This window comes from Urtica dioica, chromosome 5 (genome assembly GCF_054948205.1).
Source record: "Urtica dioica subsp. dioica isolate 48M chromosome 5, U.dioica_male_clone48M_v1_H2, whole genome shotgun sequence".
Lineage (NCBI taxonomy): Eukaryota > Viridiplantae > Streptophyta > Magnoliopsida > Rosales > Urticaceae > Urtica > Urtica dioica.
This window is the reverse complement of record NC_142760.1, coordinates 39512987-39532123: the sequence shown is the minus strand read 5'-3', so window position 1 is coordinate 39532123 and position 19137 is coordinate 39512987. Positions and strand designations below refer to the sequence as shown.

Here is a 19137-nt window from a genome sequence, read left to right as displayed (position 1 = left end):
AGAGAAAAAAAATGAAATTGTTTCCAATCATTGTAGACTTGGTATTTTCAAAAGCATTTACAAAATAATTAGTTAAAATTCAAGGACCATTTAGTCAAACTAACACATCTTTTTCCTCCAAGGTTTTATTTATTTTTGTGCATACAGTACCACATGGTGGATAGTACATACCATAATACCGAATAAAAGAAACTAATTTCATGCAGTAGCACAGTCCTCAAGTGCTGCAATGCTTGATTAAGCATATACATCATGCAACTATTCGACATAAAAAATTAATTTAAAAAATAAAATACAAATACAAATAAAATCTCACTAAATTGGTATTGCTACAATAAGATCCTCTTATACAATGATAAAGCTACAAGTACCCATCAAAAATTCTTGCCAAGCTCAATTTTTTTCACCATTCTAAGAGTATTGTGCAGAATTGAATCCAATATTCCGGCCACCTGAAACCATAAAACCAAATTACCAGAATTTTCAGATACAATAGAAATATAGAATCGAAACGAATGAAAGCTGACGGTAATAAATAAAATAAATACCGACCGTGAAAACACCTCCGATGATGGCGCACACATTTGTGATAAAATGTGAGAAAGAATTTGCATGTTCTGTTATTAGAACCTGGATATATAGAATGCAAGGTCAGAGCAGGGTATTATCAAATCAATTTTTTCTTTGATCAAGGTGAGGAATTCATTATAGCCCGAATCATATAATTGTGGATTTCTACAATTAGTATAAAGACCCAGATTATTTAAGTAGAAGATTAAACCTTTATTTTCAGTGGTGTTGATTGAATCTTGAACACAAATTCTTCTACCAATTAGTATAAAGACACATATATCATGTGTAAAGATTAAACCTTATAGCAAAGAATTTTAGTTTCTTAAAATCACCTGCATCGGAGACAGCTCGAAATGGAATTTGGCTACGGGAATGTACACGCTCTGGACTACACTGCTATGGGCCGTGTACTCGTACTCCTCGACTAATCTGTGTGACCCTCTAGTATACACTTCTGTTTTGACAACTTGAAGATAATGCTCAATCTGCAAGAATAAAACCATAGCTATGAGAATAAGACCTGATTTCTACATTTCGTAAATTACCATTTTATTGGGTTCAAACAGACTTACTGTGACATTTGCATCTACTTCGCGGTAGTTTATGAACGACCTCCCATTCAATCGGTCATGACTTTTTCCGAGATAAGGGATTAATCGCTTCACGTCGCTCATCACCTTCGGAGATATCTTCTTGCCGAACGAAAGATGTGACACAACATGTGACATGTTCATGTGAGAAGTGTCGAAAGAGTGAGACCCTGAACTAGCCGAAACGATCAGACTCCCGGGAACCTGAAGACGATTCAAAATTCGAAAAGAAAAGGAAATGAAATCGACAAGTATAAATTAAATCATCAATTGTTCCAGGGTAAAATCGATATTTTCTCATTGAAGTGAAACGGACCTTTTTCACGCGAACATGTCCTTCGATTCTACAGCCTCCAGCCTTTGGAGCGGGTCTTTTCACGGTCTCTGTTGCATTTCCAGTCCCCTCGGGTAGTTGTAGTTGCTTCGGAGAATCCAATTTGATAGACGAAACAATTTCTTCAAACGCCTGCAATACGTGGAAAATTTGATCAATTCCTTTTCCCATCCCAACCGTACAGGATCTTTAACACTATCAACGACAGTCGTTGAAGTCGATGCTAACTACGTCGACAGTTAGAGCTTTAGAGTCATTGGCTAAAACTTGAAAATATCGGGGATAATGTAAAAGTATCTCCAAACAAATCTAGGATTTTGTGACTTACCTTCACCAGGCTATCTGTATCTCGGTCTCCGTGGTAAGATTCATGTTCATGGTGTCCGTGATCGTCCCTGAGACAGAATAAGTGGGTCTGTATGAAAAAGTGTCTTTTTTTAAGGCATCTATCATATACATCCAATTCTAAAGCAGTTAATCAAGTGACAGCATAGCACTTCATCCTTAACAATACACAGCGGTCTGGTGTATCTAGGATATGAGGAAGAAGTGTATTTAATAAGAAAAATAAAGCGGGCTCGAAGACCTACTCAAAAAAATTAACTATTTCACGGCCCTTAGGTTATTGACTTCCTCATCGAAGTTTAAGGACTCCAGTCTGGCTGATTTCATTTGGTCAAATGCTTTGCAGCCTCTTTATTTCCCAATTTTTCCCCAGATCCCCAAAAATATCTATAACGATCTGTGATTATGAGGCGGACCATGTACTAAAAGTTTCGGCACAAATACTACGTTTCTTGAATAATTAAATTAAAAAAATCAGACATTATGTATGTTAGGTTATGAGTTATATAATATATACAGCTAATAAATACCCCATTAGCTTGACAGTGAAAGAAGAAATATTATACTTACTTCAAGTCGCTTCCTTTACGGAAAATGCGAATGGAAGGATATCCCTGTATATGATGGCTGAAATTTTTCAAAAGACAAGGCCCCTCAGAAAAAGATCAAAGAAGATGCAAAACACTAAAATCAAAGAGGCGTTAAACACACAGAGAAAAACACGAAGTAAATGGTATAAGGAGCAAGCAATTCCTTGAATAAAATTAGCATTGGCACCAGAAGTGACCGAAGGAGATAAATCAAGTTGTCTTAGAATTTATTAAAAAAAAAAAAAAAAAGATGTGAAGCGATCCTAGAGATGACTTCAAATAAACCCTTATTATTGATATAATATCAGTGTTTTAAAAAATCCCAATTCTGTAAGCCTTAAGGATTGTTTCTATGTTGTCAAGCTAAATTGATACCCTAGAGTATCTTTAGTATAAGGAATTCACTGTTACATGGTACTTAAAGGACACAGTAGTAGAATACTAATGAGTGGGATATCTATAACAAACAGAATCAAGTTCCAGAAGACAATCAATAATCATAGCCAAAAACGAACCTTTTGCACAAGTTTTGTTCTACAGTACAATCAACCTTTCCCAAAATTACACGACCATCCATCTCAGGATCATATCTGGAACAAGATGAAAAGTAAGTGACCGTGAAGTTCTGGAAAATGAAATAAAATTTTGAAATCAAGTTTTAAATAATCATAGCCAAAAAAAAAAAAACCTTTCTCTCATTATTTTTGCTGCTTTCTCCCACGAAGGTTTCTGAAGCAAAACAGAAAAAAGAGCAATAAATAACGATTCAAGTTGTTGTCAAGTGAAACATACATATATACGTCAATAATTATGTGTGTGCATGTGTGAAGAGAGAAATAAAAAGAGATGACACACTGTTCATCCAAGAAGGAAGAGAATAGAAATGAAGGAGCGACGAAACCCAAGTGACTTTCAAGGAGTACCGGAGAACGAATATGGAAAAAAGGGGAACTTGTATTATCAGTCTTACAAATGACTAGGCACATACATATGATAATGGTCTTCCAAAAGGTCTACCCCCAGACCATGTTTTTCTGAACAATCTGGAACTTTTTGGATATGTAAGATAGTTTGGATTTAAGACTCCAATTTGAGTATCATACATTTCTAAACTAAATCAGTCAGGAGTCTAAACAGTTCGGTATCCCAGGCCGATGAGCGTTGGACTAGACTAATGTCCAAAAATGACTCAATACTAGACCACAAAAACCTGAATGACAATAATTTTTTGGGCAAAAAATGACAGGATCCGAAGATGGATTAAAAAAGATACAAGTGTTTTTATCAACTAAATCAAAAAAGGATATGAAGAATAATTACCAGGCGATTGCTCCAATAGCACCAAGGAGCATAAAAATTGACAATCAAAATTGAATACCTGCAAAAAATAGTAATATATATATATATATATATATATATATATATATATATATATATCAGCAGATATATTACATCATTGCAGTATGATCTATATCAAGGTAAATCCAACGCGTTAGTGGTTGATGGTCAAACTTGACACACTTACTGATGCGAATGATCGTCAAAACTTTTAGACGTTAGAGCGACGGAGCCTTCACCATCTTCTTCATCCACATCATCCCCGTGTTTGATGAAATCCGTGACTGGACCCGAGTGGAACTCAGCACCCATAGGTTTTAAACTCGCGTCAATAGAGAATTTTCGGACTGTCTTTGTTATATTTAACCTGTTCTGTGATGAATGAGAACAATTTTTCAACCCAAGTCACCCCAACACAGTTATTTTATTTAGCAGGTGGGAGTTAGGCCCTAGTTAGATTCACCAATGTAATACAACAGATAAGTACTTTTCATCAATAATAAAGCTTATTGTTCTTATTCCAGATTCATTTCTCTGTTTATCATAAGCTTGTCATAAGAAGTGTTGGTTATGACTATTAAGTATCGGATTCCTTCATTGGGTTGAAAAAAAATGCTTGATTTGAGCTTTATTGGTTAATCTGATTCTGAAACGATAATAATCTACCAACTCGAGACTATGCATCACATGCACTGCTAACTTTCTACATATCTCTTGTGTATGTTTTTGCGTCCATAGTTTTCAGAAGAGATACCACAAGGAAATGTTCATGAAGTACTCGATCAATAAACTTGACAACATTCATTTAACCGAAATAACTAACCAACTCCAAAAGAGGAAACTTACTGTTCCTAAGACATCGCTCACGTCAACCGATGCAAATTCACATGAGAGAGCAGGAAAGCTACAGAACAATTGAAAATTGGTATTAGTCTACGAGGCAAGAAACATAGAAAGATACTCAAAATATAGAAACTTTTGCAATTTGAACTTTTGATGCTTTACAGCTCATGAAGTTGTGTAAGTTTGATGTTTTTACAAGACTTATCAGCTATTCGTAGTTCTAATACCGAATCTCAAATCTAACTAACTAAAATCCCATTGCAAAAAGTATATAGAATATTCACCTTAGATCAAAATCAATACGTAAGAAGTCTCCATCAGTACTCTGGTCCACAATAACAGAAGTAGTGGTGCTGATTGTTAAATAATTATTGAGCTCCTGAAAAAACACACAAGTCAACAAAAATACTCTAAAAGAAAATGTAAATAAAATGCTATATAAAGCATCCTCAAAAATCACAGAGACATATCCACAGAAACATATAAATACAGATGTAAGAGCTAACTGATCTCTAAATTTAGACAGACTCGCTAAATTCAAAAGAATTGATCACTATAGACAGAATCAACAAAAACTTACGTAATTAGCCAATTAAAACATTTAGAATTGCTATATAGCCAACGTTTCGTAAGTCCTAGGTAAAAAGATGTGGTATTTACGTCAATTGAAATTCCTGGTTTGCCTTTTCATTGAAAAAAAAAGGTGTGGTATTTACGTCAATTTACGCGTGTAAATACATGGACGTGACTATTTACCTAAGATTTACGAAACGTTAGCTATATAGCAATGTGAAACTGTAAATATGGTTATATATCTAATGGACCCCAGAATCAAACGCTCTGATTACTATAACAACTTCTGGCACTCAAAGTTCAGCGTCTAAACTTAAACTATTGGAAGAAATTACGAAGGCAAAAAAATTGACCCACCATTCCAAACAAAAACATCATGGAAAGAGCTGCTATTATCGATAATCCAGCACCCGATAACGATGCCTCTGTCAAATCCCTGGGGATCTTCCTGCAAAAGAGAGGAATCACTTCGTCACGCATTTGATCCAATAATAGTAACGAAAACTCGAATCTTTGATACAAGTATATAACGTGACACACAAACACAACTTACCAGCAATAAAGTAGTAGTTTGTACGGCTCGTCTTAATTTAGCAATTTCATGGATCATTGTGAAATTTATAGAGTTTTAGATTACACAGCTTATATATACATATATATATATATATATATTATATAACTAATTAGTCTAATTCTCAGAATCAAAGGTTCAAGCGATTTTGTATATGCCAAAAACCTAATCATACAATGCCAAGAGCATAACGACGACACACACACACACACACACGAATACAGATATAAATATACATTAATGCAAGGATTAAATATAAAAACATGTCAACAATAAGATAGAGAGAGAGAGATCTGACCTGTAGAAATCGACCGATTTAAGCTTTCCGGTCGAAAACATGGTTGAATATGGCGAAGAACAATGAGAGAGAGGACGAAAAAGCGAAACGCAAAAGGTGAAGAGATATGTGATGATAGCTCAGAAACCAACAAAATCGGACATTTCGGATCTGACGAGTCAGAGAGTGAGTGGTTGAGTTGCAATGAATTATAAATGACTCGCCCGATTCAGGGACTCGGCTCGGACGAGTTCTAGATTTCGCTACCTTCGATAGTGTGATTTTATCGTTTATTTACTACACGCGTTTATCTCGTTTTCTCTTTATTTTTTTCTGCACAAAATAATGCCTTACTTTTATTAATTATTGAAACTGTACCCGCTTTTGTTTTGAAGAAATTTATCTTCAATAATACATTAATTCCACAAATATGTTGTTATCAATAATTAATTTTAAAAATACTGTTTTTATATGATTTATTTACTTTTTATTTATATTGTGAGTTGAATTTTTTATTTCACTAAAATATTTAATGTGTAAATTATTTATGGTAGCTGTTTTTTTATTATAATTTACCACAGAAAGTATATATTAATAGTATTTACTACGAAAACATAAGTTGTAAACATATATTTTTCTTAATGTTTCTTGATATTTATCATCTATTTAAACATATTTGTATGTTATTTTTGGACTCCACTTAACTTTATTTATTGTTTGCGATTTAATTTAAAAAAATTAATTATTTACCATTTTGAAAATTAATTTTGAAAGGATTTAAAACATTTATTTTTTAAATGTACTCTTAAAAACAATTACTTTTGTTATTTTCCCAAACTTTATTGAAATTCAAGTTTCTAGCTTTATTTATTTCCTTCGTTATTATGGTTTATCTAATGACAAATAAATTTAAGCTTAGTTGAGTTCATTAATAGTTTATAGATCCAAAAGCATTAATGACAAATTTTAAATCAAATAATACTTTTTGAAATTTCAAGAATTATAGTTATATTTGAGATTCTTATCCTTAACTTAAACCATCTCCTCCCTTATCTCCTACTATTGTGTATTGTCAATCTTTGAAATCCAATTAGAATGAAATGGATTTATTTTTTCCTTTTACATATTACTAGTTCTGAGGCCGTGCCCGTGGCACAGCATATATGCAATATGATCATTGAGCATTCTATTTTTTTTTTCTTTCTTCATGTATGTTATGTTATGAAATGAGACAGTAGTAGATAATTGGTTCAACAAAAAAAGTAACAGATAAGTTTCTCACACTGATGCATTAACTGTTTTAGCCCACTAAAAAAAACTTAGAATGTGCCACGTGGCGATTGAGGAGGGTGACGAAACATTTTTTGGCTTAAAATTTGTGGGTCTTTTTGAGAGTAAGTAGATATAGATATATATATATATATATATATATATATATATATATATATTTATTTATTTCGTTTTCTCAGATTTACGTAAAAAAAAACGTGGGGCAACTGTCTACTACAAAAGTAGATGTCGTTTTCGTTTTCTGTAAACGACAACAGACTCGATTCTCTGTGAGAATAAACGACAACTAAATTGCCGTTTCTCTACATGTCCTGCTCTTCGTCACCATTGCCCCCGAATCCAAAACAAAAATGGCGGCTTACGCTTTGCTTAGAGCTCTCAGGCAACGAAACGTCTCTTCTAAAGCATCTCAAATCATCTCGTTTTCGTATACCTCTCGATCTGTTAGTTCTCTGTCGAGCTTTCTATTTTTCTGTTTAATCAGAGACTTGTACTATCAATTTTTCTTTTTTCTTTTGGCAATTTAGGATTAAAGAAACTCAAAGAATCAGAAAAATACAGAAAAATGTCCATTTTCTCCACAAAAGTCTTCAAATTGATCATATGCTGAGGAAAAAAAATTATCTTTTCGTCTATGAATTTATACATAAGAAAACACTGAAATTTGTAAAACCGTCTGTGCTGTTATTGTACATTCGATAATGGCCGGTTTTAGTTTTACTTATTCGTAGAAGAATCGAAATCAAAACATGATCATTTCGTGCACTGAAGAAAAGAGCTTGAATTGGCTTTTCAGTTTAGAATTTGCTTGAATTCAAACTATACATTTGAAGAAGAAGAATTAGGGCTTTTTTGGAATTTGTTCTTGAACAGATTAGCACATTGGTGGTGGGTGAGATCGAAGGAGGCGCTTTGAAACCATCTTGCTTCAGCGCTCTCGAAGCTGCAAAGTCTTTAAGCAGAGAAAACTCGGTATCGTTGCTCTTAGCTGGTTCTGGTTCTTCCCTAAAAGACGCAGTCAAGACCGTCTCTTCAACCCTTCCCTCGGTTTCTCAGGTTCAAACTCTTAAAACCGTTTATAACGAGACTACGAGCTTTGGATTTGAGCCTTAAATCCGACCTAATCAGAAAACAATTAAATTTCAACGAATAAAAATAACACGCAGATTTATAGTGTTCACTCTCGATGTAGGAGCTACGTGCACTTTGCTGTTGCAGATTTCACTAATAACCCAAATCGGGAGTTGTGTTTACAATCTGTCTTGCGCTCTACAAAGAACACTGACGCACAAAGTATATATCGAGAAAAACTAGGGCTAACACATACAAACCTATTTTTTTTTATAATACTCTTACAATATCAACCGCGCATTATCGTCGTAAGGTCTTCATAGTCTTGACGATAAATTAGGCTCCACAACTCAACAACTACGAGTGTTGGATTTAGAGTTCCTCTTTTTTTTTTTTTTTTTTCATGGTTCATGGATTCAGATATGTGTTGTTATAGGTGCTCGTGGCTGATTCGGATGTGTTTGCGCAATCTCTAGCGGAGCCGTGGGCGAAGCTGATCCATTTGGTTCAGCAGAGCGGAAGATTCTCTCACGTGATCGCGTCTTCGGGATCGTTCGGGAAGAACGTGTTGCCACGCGCGGCTGCGCTTATAAACGTTTCTCCGATCACTGACGTGGTCGAGATTTTCGACTCCAATCTGTTTGTAAGGTATGCCCTTTGCTCTTTGAGTAATAATTTCACATGATATGGATAAGAGCCTTGGTTAATTCATCGCTAACGAAATAGGAATATTGAAAGATACTCACAAGCTTTCGAGAGGCTTGTTCTTCTCTCCTAGGGGAAAGAATTACTAATTACAGTATTGGGGCTTACAAGTAGGAAATAATTCTTTTGAGTATGAGAACATGAAAGGTGCGATTGATTTCACTTACTGGGTCGTGTTTGATTCTCATTAATCACCAAGCTAGCCCAATGCTATTAATAAAAATGTGAGTCCCGTAGTGTGAGATACTTGAAACAATAGGGTACGAGACGAATGATCATTTGGGATAAGTCCATTCTATTTTTCTACGAGGGAAGTTTTCTTTCTCGGACTATATTAAAGTACAGTTTTTTTTTAAAGCAAAGCATTTTTTTTATTTTTTATTTTTTTGCAAAATGAGTCTGTTTCATCAAGTGAATAGACGGAATTGTCTCGTGCCTGGCACGTGAGGGCTTGAACGCGGAATAGACTTTCGTGTGACTGTTTTTTTTATTGGCAAATGTCTCAAATACAGTTTTATTATTATTTGGCAGGCCGATCTACGCTGGGAATGCTCTTTGTAAAGTTAGATATGTGGGTAACGGCCCTTGCCTTCTGACCATCCGATCAACATCTTTTCCGGTAGCCCAAACCTCAGGCGATTCAAAGTCTAACGAAGCTCCGATCTCCCAGGTTGATCTCTCCACCTTCAGTGAAGGTCTGTTAATCTTTTTTTTTTCCCGAATTTAATTGCTTTGAAATATCACATATCCTCATTAAATACACGTCTTCTTCTCATATGCATTTGTTGATCGAGAGATAAATAGTGGATAAATAGCGATAATACAAATGGGACATTAACTATATGCCAGATTCTATTGGGAAATCAAGATTCATAAAGCTATCGTGTCAAGACACGGAACGACCCGATTTGGGGAACGCTCGCGTGGTAATAACCGGTGGCCGTGGGCTTAAAAGCGCCGAAAACTTCAAAATGATAGACAAACTTGCAGAGAAACTTGGTGCAGCTGGTAATGTACTGTTTGGTGTATTTTCTTATAAATTTTTTATTCCTTCTGAAAACTTCGAATATTTGCTTCCGGCGATCACCGTTGCTTGATGATCAAGTTTCTCATGCCGAGCATTTATATGGTGCTTCAAAACCTAATGTTCAGATTTATGAATCAAAGTAATTTTTATTCTTCTGTAGTCTATTTCTGCCTCTGCTTTGTGATCAACTCAATTTTTTTTATTTGCTTCACGCAAAACTTTTATATTTTCAAGTTATTAAAGCAGTTTTATCTTATTTGATAGATAATTTTTTTTCCCTTTGTTCTGATTAGTTGGAGCCACCCGAGCTGCCGTTGATGCCGGTTTTGTCCCGAACGATTTGCAGGTAAAAAGATTTGACTTAATTTTTTCGTTAATATTTTTATAAATCTTGAGAACTGCTGGATGGTCAACTTTTTTTTTTAATATCTACTCAAATATTTCGCCGATGCTTATAATTTTGCTGTAAAGATTTAAAAATTCAATGTTTATTTATGGATCTGAGCTCTTGATGCAGTTCTGAATGGTGATCCAATGATATTTTTATAGGTTGGTCAAACGGGAAAGATAGTCGCTCCCGAGCTATACATGGCGTTCGGTGTTTCCGGAGCCATCCAACACTTAGCGGGCATGAAAGATTCCAAGGTCATTGTTGCCGTGAACAAAGACGCTGATGCACCGATTTTTCAGGTTTCTTTGTTCTTTATTCTCCGATAGTTCAACCTCCCCGTGGAAAAAATTACTTCTTTTTTTTCACTTGGTGTATGTAATGATTTGTTATATTATGTTAACAGGTTGCGGATTATGGGCTCGTTGGTGATCTCTTTGAGATTGTACCTGAGTTGCTAGAGAAGCTTCCAGAGAAAAAATAACGACGATGTTCCTATGAGCACTTGAAGATGATAAAATGCAAAAGTATTTGTCGATGCATATAAGAAAGCTTTGATTCACAAGTTCATAATAAGAGTTGTTGAATTTTCATCTATAATAAATGAGAAGAAAATGTATGTTGCTCTGAGTAGTAGTTATCATATGATTCCAAAACAAGACATAGAAAATAATAAGGTTAATTTTTTTAGTGTCAGCATCACGGATTTTTCGTCACTGATCTTCCTTCTTTGCATATTCAAACGAACTAGTCATGTGGACGAGTTCAATACTTTTGTTTATCAACTCATTAATTAGGTAAATGTGCAATTTAAAAAAAATTAAATATTAATAATATAAGCCAAGATTGTGTAAGGTAATTTTTTACCCGAGAAGAACAATATAAATAATGTATTAATTTAGTTTATCAACTCTTAAATAAATCTGAAACATTTAACGTTATAGTTCTAGCGTCACACATAGTTTATTCTCCATGGGGGCTGTTAGCTCAGTTAGCAATTAGCCGAAGCCTTTGCTATATACTAGAGAATAAAGTTGGCTTTAGAGATGGGATGGAGATCGGCCGTGGTACAATCAGCTCGCAAGATAATAATGCCAGAGTGCAATCAAAGTCTTCGCACATGCACTGAACTTGCAACTATTATCGAAGACATCAAGGCTTTGGTGGCTTATTCCTCTTATCTAAGATTTGCTTTTGTTTCCACGAAATATAGCACAGACTTGCTAAATATGCCTTAGTTGTGGGATCTTCAATGTGTTGGCGGGAGTTTGTCCCGTCATGCACCCAAAAACGCGATACTTAAATACCGAATTGGTCAGATTGAATGAAGTAAATGCTTACCTGTTACATTTACAAATTTTAAAGTATATTTACCATAATAATTTATGTTGATTTCAAACCTTGTTTATAAACCTATTTAATTTTTATTGACTTCAGACTTAGAAGAGTATGAAATAACAATGTGAGATAATTTAGAAGATCAACAACTAGGTTTGTATGGACACCCTTCTCTACCTAATATAATGTCTTTTTGAAATCAAATGCTTGTATCATTTCCATGTGGGACTTATATAGAGAGGATGGGGATTACAAACCCTATTATTTTAATTTCTATCTAAAAAATTTCTCAGAACACACACATTTGTGCTTGTGTGGTCTAATATGAAGCCATCAAATGTTGCGGTGAGCAAGAAAACCGAGAAGTTCTAAACAAAAATATGAAACCGTAATTACATTATAATTAATTAAAGATGGATAAATTAGTATACTAAAAATTAGAAAACTGCCTAAAAAGGTGAGAATGAGTAGTTATTTAAACAGAATGAAACTTTAGCTTTTTTTTTTTTTAATAATAAAAATAGTTTCAAGCGGCCTAAATTGGTAATTTCTCCTTGTAATATATGGTGTAATACTTGCGCATATAAAAAAGATAGGGCTCTAAGGCATATGTAACTAATTGTGAAATTTTAATAAGTTTAAATAACCGTAAAGTCTTCTAAAATAAATAAATAGCAATAACCGGAAAGTCTCTCAAATAAAAAAAAAAAATCACAAAATCCTTGGCAAAAACTTTGATTTTGTTGGCCTAAGCAAGCCATGTTTTAATCAAGTTTCTATTCTCGCACAAGGAAGAAAGATTACTAGACGGTAAACGGACATAATGAGAGATATACGATTAACTAGAGTTTGCAACATAACTTTATTTACTTTTTAGGTACCATTTTATAAGGTTGGTGTGGGAGGCATGTTGGAATTTTAACGTATCAATAATAAAAAAAAAAAAAAAACATTAGATTGATATTACTCACAAATTTATGGTGAATAAAATCCGTTAATTAGTGTACTAATTAATAACAGAATAAAGTCACTTTTAATAACCATAACAGATCACATTTATGTTTCTCTTTGATTGATGGAGATTCTATTATATAGTGTGAGTGAATTTTTGGTCCCTAAGCCTATAATCTCCATAATAACACATACACTATGTCAAATTACTAAGGTTTAGAAGAACAAAATTCCGTGTTTTGTCTTTGTTTTGAGTCGTCGCCGATGTTCCGAGTCATTGTCAAAGCTCCTACGACGTTCTGTTCAGCAATGGCCGGAGGTAAACGCTTGATTCATTATGCTTCTGCTTTGGCTACTATTTCTAATCAATCGCGTTGAGATTAGAGACTATTAATTCTAATAATGCAGAGGGCCACTATTTCGGGTCCTCGTTACTTAAGACATTTGGTGAATATCTAGGAGTCAAGCAAGCAAAACAAACATATCGTGAGATTCGAGATCTTGAGAGAGATCTTTAGTGTAAGATCGAGTGAAATTCGACACATATTTAAGGTTGATTATGTTGGAGTATTAGAGAAGTAAATAGACAATGTTGAATATTTATTGTCTATTAAGCTGCTGACTTTAGGCAAAAGTTTGAGTGGGGTCCACTCAACGGAATTTGATTATTCTTTCGTATTATTCTTCCTTGCGGAATGGGGTATAATATCGATTATAATTTTTCCAAAATCGGAGCTAGAATGAATGAGAAATTGATGGTTAAAGTATGCTCAAAGAACACATTGGATATGTGTAATTGAAGTGGAAATCAAGAGTCCCACATGGGTTGGGAATGAGTGTTTTGGTAGTGTTTATATACTCTCCTCTTTATTTAGTGGTCAAGCAAGTACAAGAGAGGAGAGTGTGGGTGGGTTATCTCTTAACCCCTCGCGCGCACACACACACGCGCGCCGCCGCCGAGCCGGGCCGGGCCGGGCCGGGCCCGGGTTTCGGGAATGTCTCGGGCTTGGGCCTTGGGCCAATTCTATCTTAAATAGAGGCTTGCTCATTTCATTCGGAGATACACTTTTCCTGCTTCTCTCAGCTCCTCCTCTCTCCAGAAATTGTTCTTTCTTTTGTCGTCGGTGCTCAGCTCTGTTACAGGTTTAGTTCGCCGGAGAAGTCCGTTTTGGTGCAAACCTCTTCTCGCTTCCGCCGTTGTATCCTGGGAGGTAAATTGCTCGTCGTTTCCGGCACCCACGGGGAGGGCAATATTACTTTAAGGAGACCGTCGAACGGTCCTCGGCCTGTGCTTTCCAATCTTGTTTTATTTATTCCCCGCTCATAATATTGTTGTGTTGTAATTTTATGTTCCTTACATCTACGCTGTCTTTTTATTTTCCAGAAAATAAATATTCTGGAGTAATTTTGTCTAACAATCTTAAAGTAATATTCGTTCTTAGACAGCTTGCTCGTGGAAGGAGGTTTAATATATTTTTATTTTTTTTGTGTGTGTTGAGTTTATCAACAATTTTTTAACTTGGTTTGTTTTTCTTTGTAGTAATGGAAAACAACAACAACAACAACATTGTGAACGGAGTGGATGCGTCGGGGAATCCGATCATCCCGCTGCCTTCCAACATGGAGGTATTGACGACCAACGCCACGAACCCGAACATTGTCGTGCAAAATTCGGCGGAGGCTTCGGCCGGGAACGGACCCGCGGGTCTTGTTCAATCGATGGCGGCTATGGCCGTGAACGGACCCGCGGGTCATGTTCAAAATGCGGGCGCGGTCCGAGGGCCTCCCGTGATGATGCCGGCCGAGAAACCGGGGAAGTTCGATGGCTCGAACTTCAAAAGATGGCAACAAAAGATGCTCTTTTATTTGACCACCATAGGCCTTGTACGGTTTTTGACCGACGATCCTCCGATTCTCCAAGAGGACGAGACCGATCCGAAAGTGAGAATGGCGTTTCTCGCTTGGAAGGATTCCGACTATTTGTGTCGGAATTATGTGATGAATTGTCTAGCGGACTCCCTATACAACGTGTATAGTTCCAAGGCGTCTTCTAAAGAGCTTTGGGAATCACTCGATCGGAAATACAAGACCGAGGACGCGGGCTCGAAAAAATACATTGTGGGCCGCTTCCTCGAGTTCAAGATGGTGGACAATAAGACGGTCGTTAGTCAAGTGCAAGATTTGCAACTTATCTTTCACGAGATTCAAGCCGAGGGAATGACCATTAGCGAGTCTTTCCAAGTTGCCTCCGTCATCGAGAAGCTACCTTCGGGTTGGAAGGAATTCAAGAACTACCTGAAGCACAAGCGAAAGGAAATGAGTCTTGAAGATTTGGTGGTTCGCCTTCGCATAGAGGAAGACAACGGTGGCTCCGACAAGAGGTTCAAAACCACGTCCGAGAGAGCCAACATCGTCGAGCATGGTGAAGGTGTTGTCGCAGTTTTTCGGACAACGATTTAGGAGTCGTAGACGGTTAGACCCAAGGCCGGACCAAGTGGTCTCGTCTCGACTCGAGCGTGTCGGGCTTGGTATTCCAAGCCGTCCCTTAGCTGTAGATGATCTCTATCTCGTCCAAGCACCTGAAACGTGAACAGAAAGGTGTGAACTACAAAGGGGAAACAGAGGGGTTGCCTCTGTTTACCTCTCCGACGCTCAACATTAGTAGGATTGAGGTGGTTTGTAGAGGGTTTAGTGTTGAGAGGTCGAGATTTGAGAGAAACGAGCGAGGTATGAATTCGACAGCGTTTCAGTACTCAAATTCGGATTACCTGGGTCGAGGGAGAGACCCTCATATTTATAGGCGGCCAAGAGGTGTTTGAGGAACCCCTTCGCCGAGGGCCGGCCTTGGAGGGCCGGCCTTGGAGCGCCGGCCGTGGGGGGCCGGCCTTGGAGCGCCGGCCGTGGGGGGCCGGCCTTGGAGCGCCGGCCGTGGAGGGCCGGCCTTGGAGCGCCGGCCGTGGAGGGCCGGTCCTGGAGCGCCGGCCGTGGAGGGCCGGTCCTGGAGCGCCGGCCCTGGAGCGCTGGTCCTGGAGCGCCGGTCCTGGAGGGCCGGCCTTGGAGAGCCGGCCGTGGAGAGCCGGCCACGGCGAGTGCCGGCCCCGGACGAGCGCCGGGCTCAGGACGGCCGTCAGCGTGGCCGTCGTCGATCTACCGGACCGAGACGGACCGATAACATTAGCCCCCCGAGTTTATCATCGATTGTAAATCGCGTGGTAAACTCAGAGTCCGACGTTGGCCCATCGGAGAAGCCCGCCGTCAAGAGGTATGCTCCGACGTCCTTTCATGTTATTTTTATTTTTATATTTTTTGTCGATCGTGCTCGCTTCGTTATTCGCGCCCATGGACCCCATTGACCCGGGATGTGGGACCGTTGACGATGGCTTACACGACTTGTTTGAGGAAAACCACGTGGATTTGGATGCTTTTTGGGCTCAATTTTCGCCCCCATCAACACCACCCGATACACGACACTCATCGCATTCGTTCAACGCTATTGAGATGACCGGAGATGATCTTTCACTGGTTGAAGCGTGGCTGGCCGACGAGGGTGAGGGCGCGCGTGCCGGAGACGGCCAGCGCCGGCAGGAGAGCGCCGGCCTGATGGCACCAGCCGCCGGGGACAGCCGGGCCGACCAGCACGAGGCCGGCCTGGCCGAGGGACGCGCCATGGAGGCCGCGCGCGCGGGGCCGACCACCCAGGAGACCGGCGGCGCTGTGCAGGCCGCCGCCAACGCCGGGGGAGTCGCGCCTGGCTGGGTCGGCGCCGTCTGCGCTGGACCCAGCCCCGGGATCGCGCCAGAAGAGTCGCGCGCGACGATCCCGACCGGGGAGCACGCCGACCAGGCAGAGGAGGCTGACGCCGGCGTGGAGGAGGCCGAGCCCGGCCGAGTCGGCGCCGTCTGGGGCGAACCCAGACTTGGGGGAGACGTCCCTCGTCCCGGGGGGGCCGAGCCGGTCGTGGAGGACGCGGGCGACGCGTCTGGCGAGGCCGACGCCGGCGAGGACGCGCTGGCGCAGAGGAGCGCCGCCCGGGGCGGCGTTGGCATCAGGGGGGACCCCACCCCCTCGGGTGGGGCTGCGCTGCAGGTGGTCGGCGGCCGTGGGAGCCCAGGCGGGTCGGCCCCAGCCGGGCTGGAGCGCGTCTACGTCGGGGGAGCGCCGCCGGCGGCGGCCGACGCTGCAGGTGGGGTCGGCGGCGCCGGACAGGAGGAGTGCCGGCCGCCCAACGCCGGAGAGGGAGAGGCGGCCATCCTGGTGGCCCTGCAAACCCTAGGGCCCAATGGGCCGGGCCTAGGTGAGGAGATTGCAGCCGGCCGGGAGTCGGGCCGGGCCGACGTGCGCGAGGGGGGCCCAACCGGCCGAAGGCCGGACAGGGCCGTTGGGCGACAGGCGCGCGAGGAGGACCCAGCAACCCGCGAGCTGGGCCGGGCCGGCGGGCAGGACGCGCCTGGGCTGAACGCCGGGACGCCCGGGCAAGCCTCAAACGCCGGAGACTCGATTGGCCGACAGCCGGGCCGGGCCGACGGGCCTGGCGCGTGCGCCGAAGGCCGGAGGTCGCCGGGGCCGCGCGTGGAGGAGCCACCTAGCCAGGAGGCGGGCTGGGTCCTCGGGCTTGACGCGCACGCAGGAGAGGACGTTGCCGGCCACAGGACGAGCCGGCCCGATGACAGTGACCCGGCCGGCCGGCAGCCGGTCGAGCGCCCGGGCACCGCCCCGGACTCCGGGCACTCCGGCGACTCTTCGAGCCGTCGTGCAGCACCCGCGGCGAGGGGACTTTCCTCTACTGCGCAGGAGGAAACGCAGACCTCGTCCTTCCCGGTAGGAGAGTCAGCCGTGCGGGGTAACCTTGACTGCTCGGGCGTCGATGTCCCGAGCCTGATCTCCATCGTCAGCTTCAAGAGCCTCAGGAAGCGCTACAGCATCTCGGACTCCGTGTCAATCCTCAGACCGTTGCCTGACGATCTTCCGTCCCGCCCTCGAAGGGGGTACGCCGCGGTCCACGAGGCGAGCCTCCGCGGTGGGCTAAGGTTGCCTTTTCAGCCGGTTATCCAGGAGTTGCTAGTTCGACTGGGGGTGCACGCCTTACAGATGTCTCCGGCCTTCTATCGGGTAGTCGCAGCGTGCCACATGATGCTTTACCGGGCGAAGAATAGGGCTGTCACTGCCGACGACATCCAGGACCTCATGACGATACGAGGGGTGCCGGGGAAGCCGGGCTTCTACCTAGCGCTACACCGCAAGCGCTTCGTCATCGTCAGCAACGTTAATTCGAAGCACCGATATCCTTGGATATGGGTGTCCGAATCAGCCTTCGGGGTCGCGCCTCTCTTCTTTGGTCTTGCGGCTGATTTTCCACCTATGGGCGATATCGAAAGCTCTGAGCTTCACGCGGTGATCAGGGCGCTCCCGGAATCGAGGCGACAAGGACCGCACTTCGAGTCCCCAGACCTAATGGCAAGGACCGGGTGGTTCCCGCCTGGAGACGACGCCCTTCCGAGCTCGGGCCTCGTCGCGGAGGCTACGGAGGACCCCGAATCAGAGGCGGGGGGCTCGTCTGCTCCTCCCCCTGACGTGGGGGGTACCAACCGCACACAAGCTTCTAATTAATGTATATTCCATTGTATTGCACTCTAACCTGTCACCTCTTCATCTTTTTCAGATACGATGACCCGACGACACCGACCACGCACGCAGGCACCGAGGGTGGCACCCGACGCCGAGGCCGTGATCGCGGCTCAACCACAAGCTGAGGCCCACCATGGGGGGCTTCCAACGCGGGCGAGGACCGAGGCGAACTCCTCGAATAAGCGACCGTCGTCGACGATCCTTCCCGGCTCGTCCTCCGGCCACAAGCGCGCTCATACGTCGGCGACGCCAGATGGCATGGAGTCGATGCTCCTGGCGGAGGCGGCGGAGCTGAGGGACCGATGCTCTCAGGGGATCCTTGAAACCTCACTACGGGATTTCAAGAGTCTCCTGACGGTGAGCGACCTTGAGCATTTCCAGAGCGGGATCGGCGACGCCCGAAAGGTATGACTCGCTTGTTTTCCTCATTTGTGATTTGTTGTGCTTATTTCGATTGCATGTACGTTGTTTGTTTCCACAGATGCTCGCACGCCAAGAACGGAGCGACCGCATTCTCCGGGACTTGCTGCGTCGCATGCAGATCATGGAAAAAGACAAGGAGGATACAGCGGCCGCCCATGCCGCTGCCTTGGCGGGGGTCCGCCCCGTCCAAGAATTCCAAGCGCTTGAGGAGGAACTAAAGCGAGCTCGTGAGAAGGCGGCGGCCGAGAAGGCGTCTCGGGAGAAAGCTGAGCAGGCGGCCGACAC

The 19137-nt window shown here is 41.8% G+C and overlaps 2 protein-coding genes across 2 annotated transcripts; one reads left to right on the top strand and one right to left on the bottom strand.

The window, feature by feature from the left end:
- Positions 1 to 89: 89 nt before the first annotated feature.
- On the bottom strand, positions 90 to 6312 carry LOC149398421 (protein disulfide-isomerase 5-4-like). The gene is made up of 15 exons (XM_089614953.1): positions 6056 to 6312; positions 5544 to 5634; positions 4898 to 4992; positions 4617 to 4674; positions 3958 to 4142; positions 3753 to 3810; positions 3121 to 3161; positions 2948 to 3022; positions 2413 to 2469; positions 1826 to 1892; positions 1480 to 1629; positions 1146 to 1367; positions 906 to 1058; positions 553 to 630; positions 90 to 452 (listed from the first exon to the last, which is right to left on the bottom strand). Exons 1-15 carry the CDS (start codon positions 6094 to 6096, stop codon positions 375 to 377), a joined length of 1449 nt encoding a protein of 482 aa, XP_089471079.1. The 5' UTR covers positions 6097 to 6312; the 3' UTR covers positions 90 to 374.
- A 1313-nt stretch (positions 6313 to 7625) lies between these two features.
- On the top strand, positions 7626 to 11155 carry ETFALPHA (electron transfer flavoprotein alpha). Its single transcript, XM_089614049.1, has 8 exons — positions 7626 to 7767; positions 8198 to 8380; positions 8832 to 9043; positions 9632 to 9795; positions 9950 to 10108; positions 10421 to 10473; positions 10677 to 10817; positions 10922 to 11155. Exons 1-8 carry the CDS (start codon positions 7675 to 7677, stop codon positions 10997 to 10999), a joined length of 1083 nt encoding a protein of 360 aa, XP_089470175.1. The 5' UTR covers positions 7626 to 7674; the 3' UTR covers positions 11000 to 11155.
- The last annotated feature ends 7982 nt before the right edge of the window (positions 11156 to 19137 follow it).

Coding starts and splice junctions, on each gene's coding strand:
- LOC149398421 (XM_089614953.1), bottom strand. CDS start 6,096: ATGTTTTCGACCGGAAAGCTTAAATCGGTCGATTTCTACAG. Junction 1,630..1,825: donor ATACAGATAGCCTGGTGAAG/GTAAGTCACAAA, acceptor CACGTATTGCAG/GCGTTTGAAGAAATTGTTTC. Junction 1,059..1,145: donor AAGTAGATGCAAATGTCACA/GTAAGTCTGTTT, acceptor TTATTCTTGCAG/ATTGAGCATTATCTTCAAGT.
- ETFALPHA (XM_089614049.1), top strand. CDS start 7,675: ATGGCGGCTTACGCTTTGCTTAGAGCTCTCAGGCAACGAAACGTCTCT. Junction 7,768..8,197: donor TTTCGTATACCTCTCGATCT/GTTAGTTCTCTG, acceptor GTTCTTGAACAG/ATTAGCACATTGGTGGTGGG. Junction 10,109..10,420: donor AGAGAAACTTGGTGCAGCTG/GTAATGTACTGT, acceptor TGTTCTGATTAG/TTGGAGCCACCCGAGCTGCC.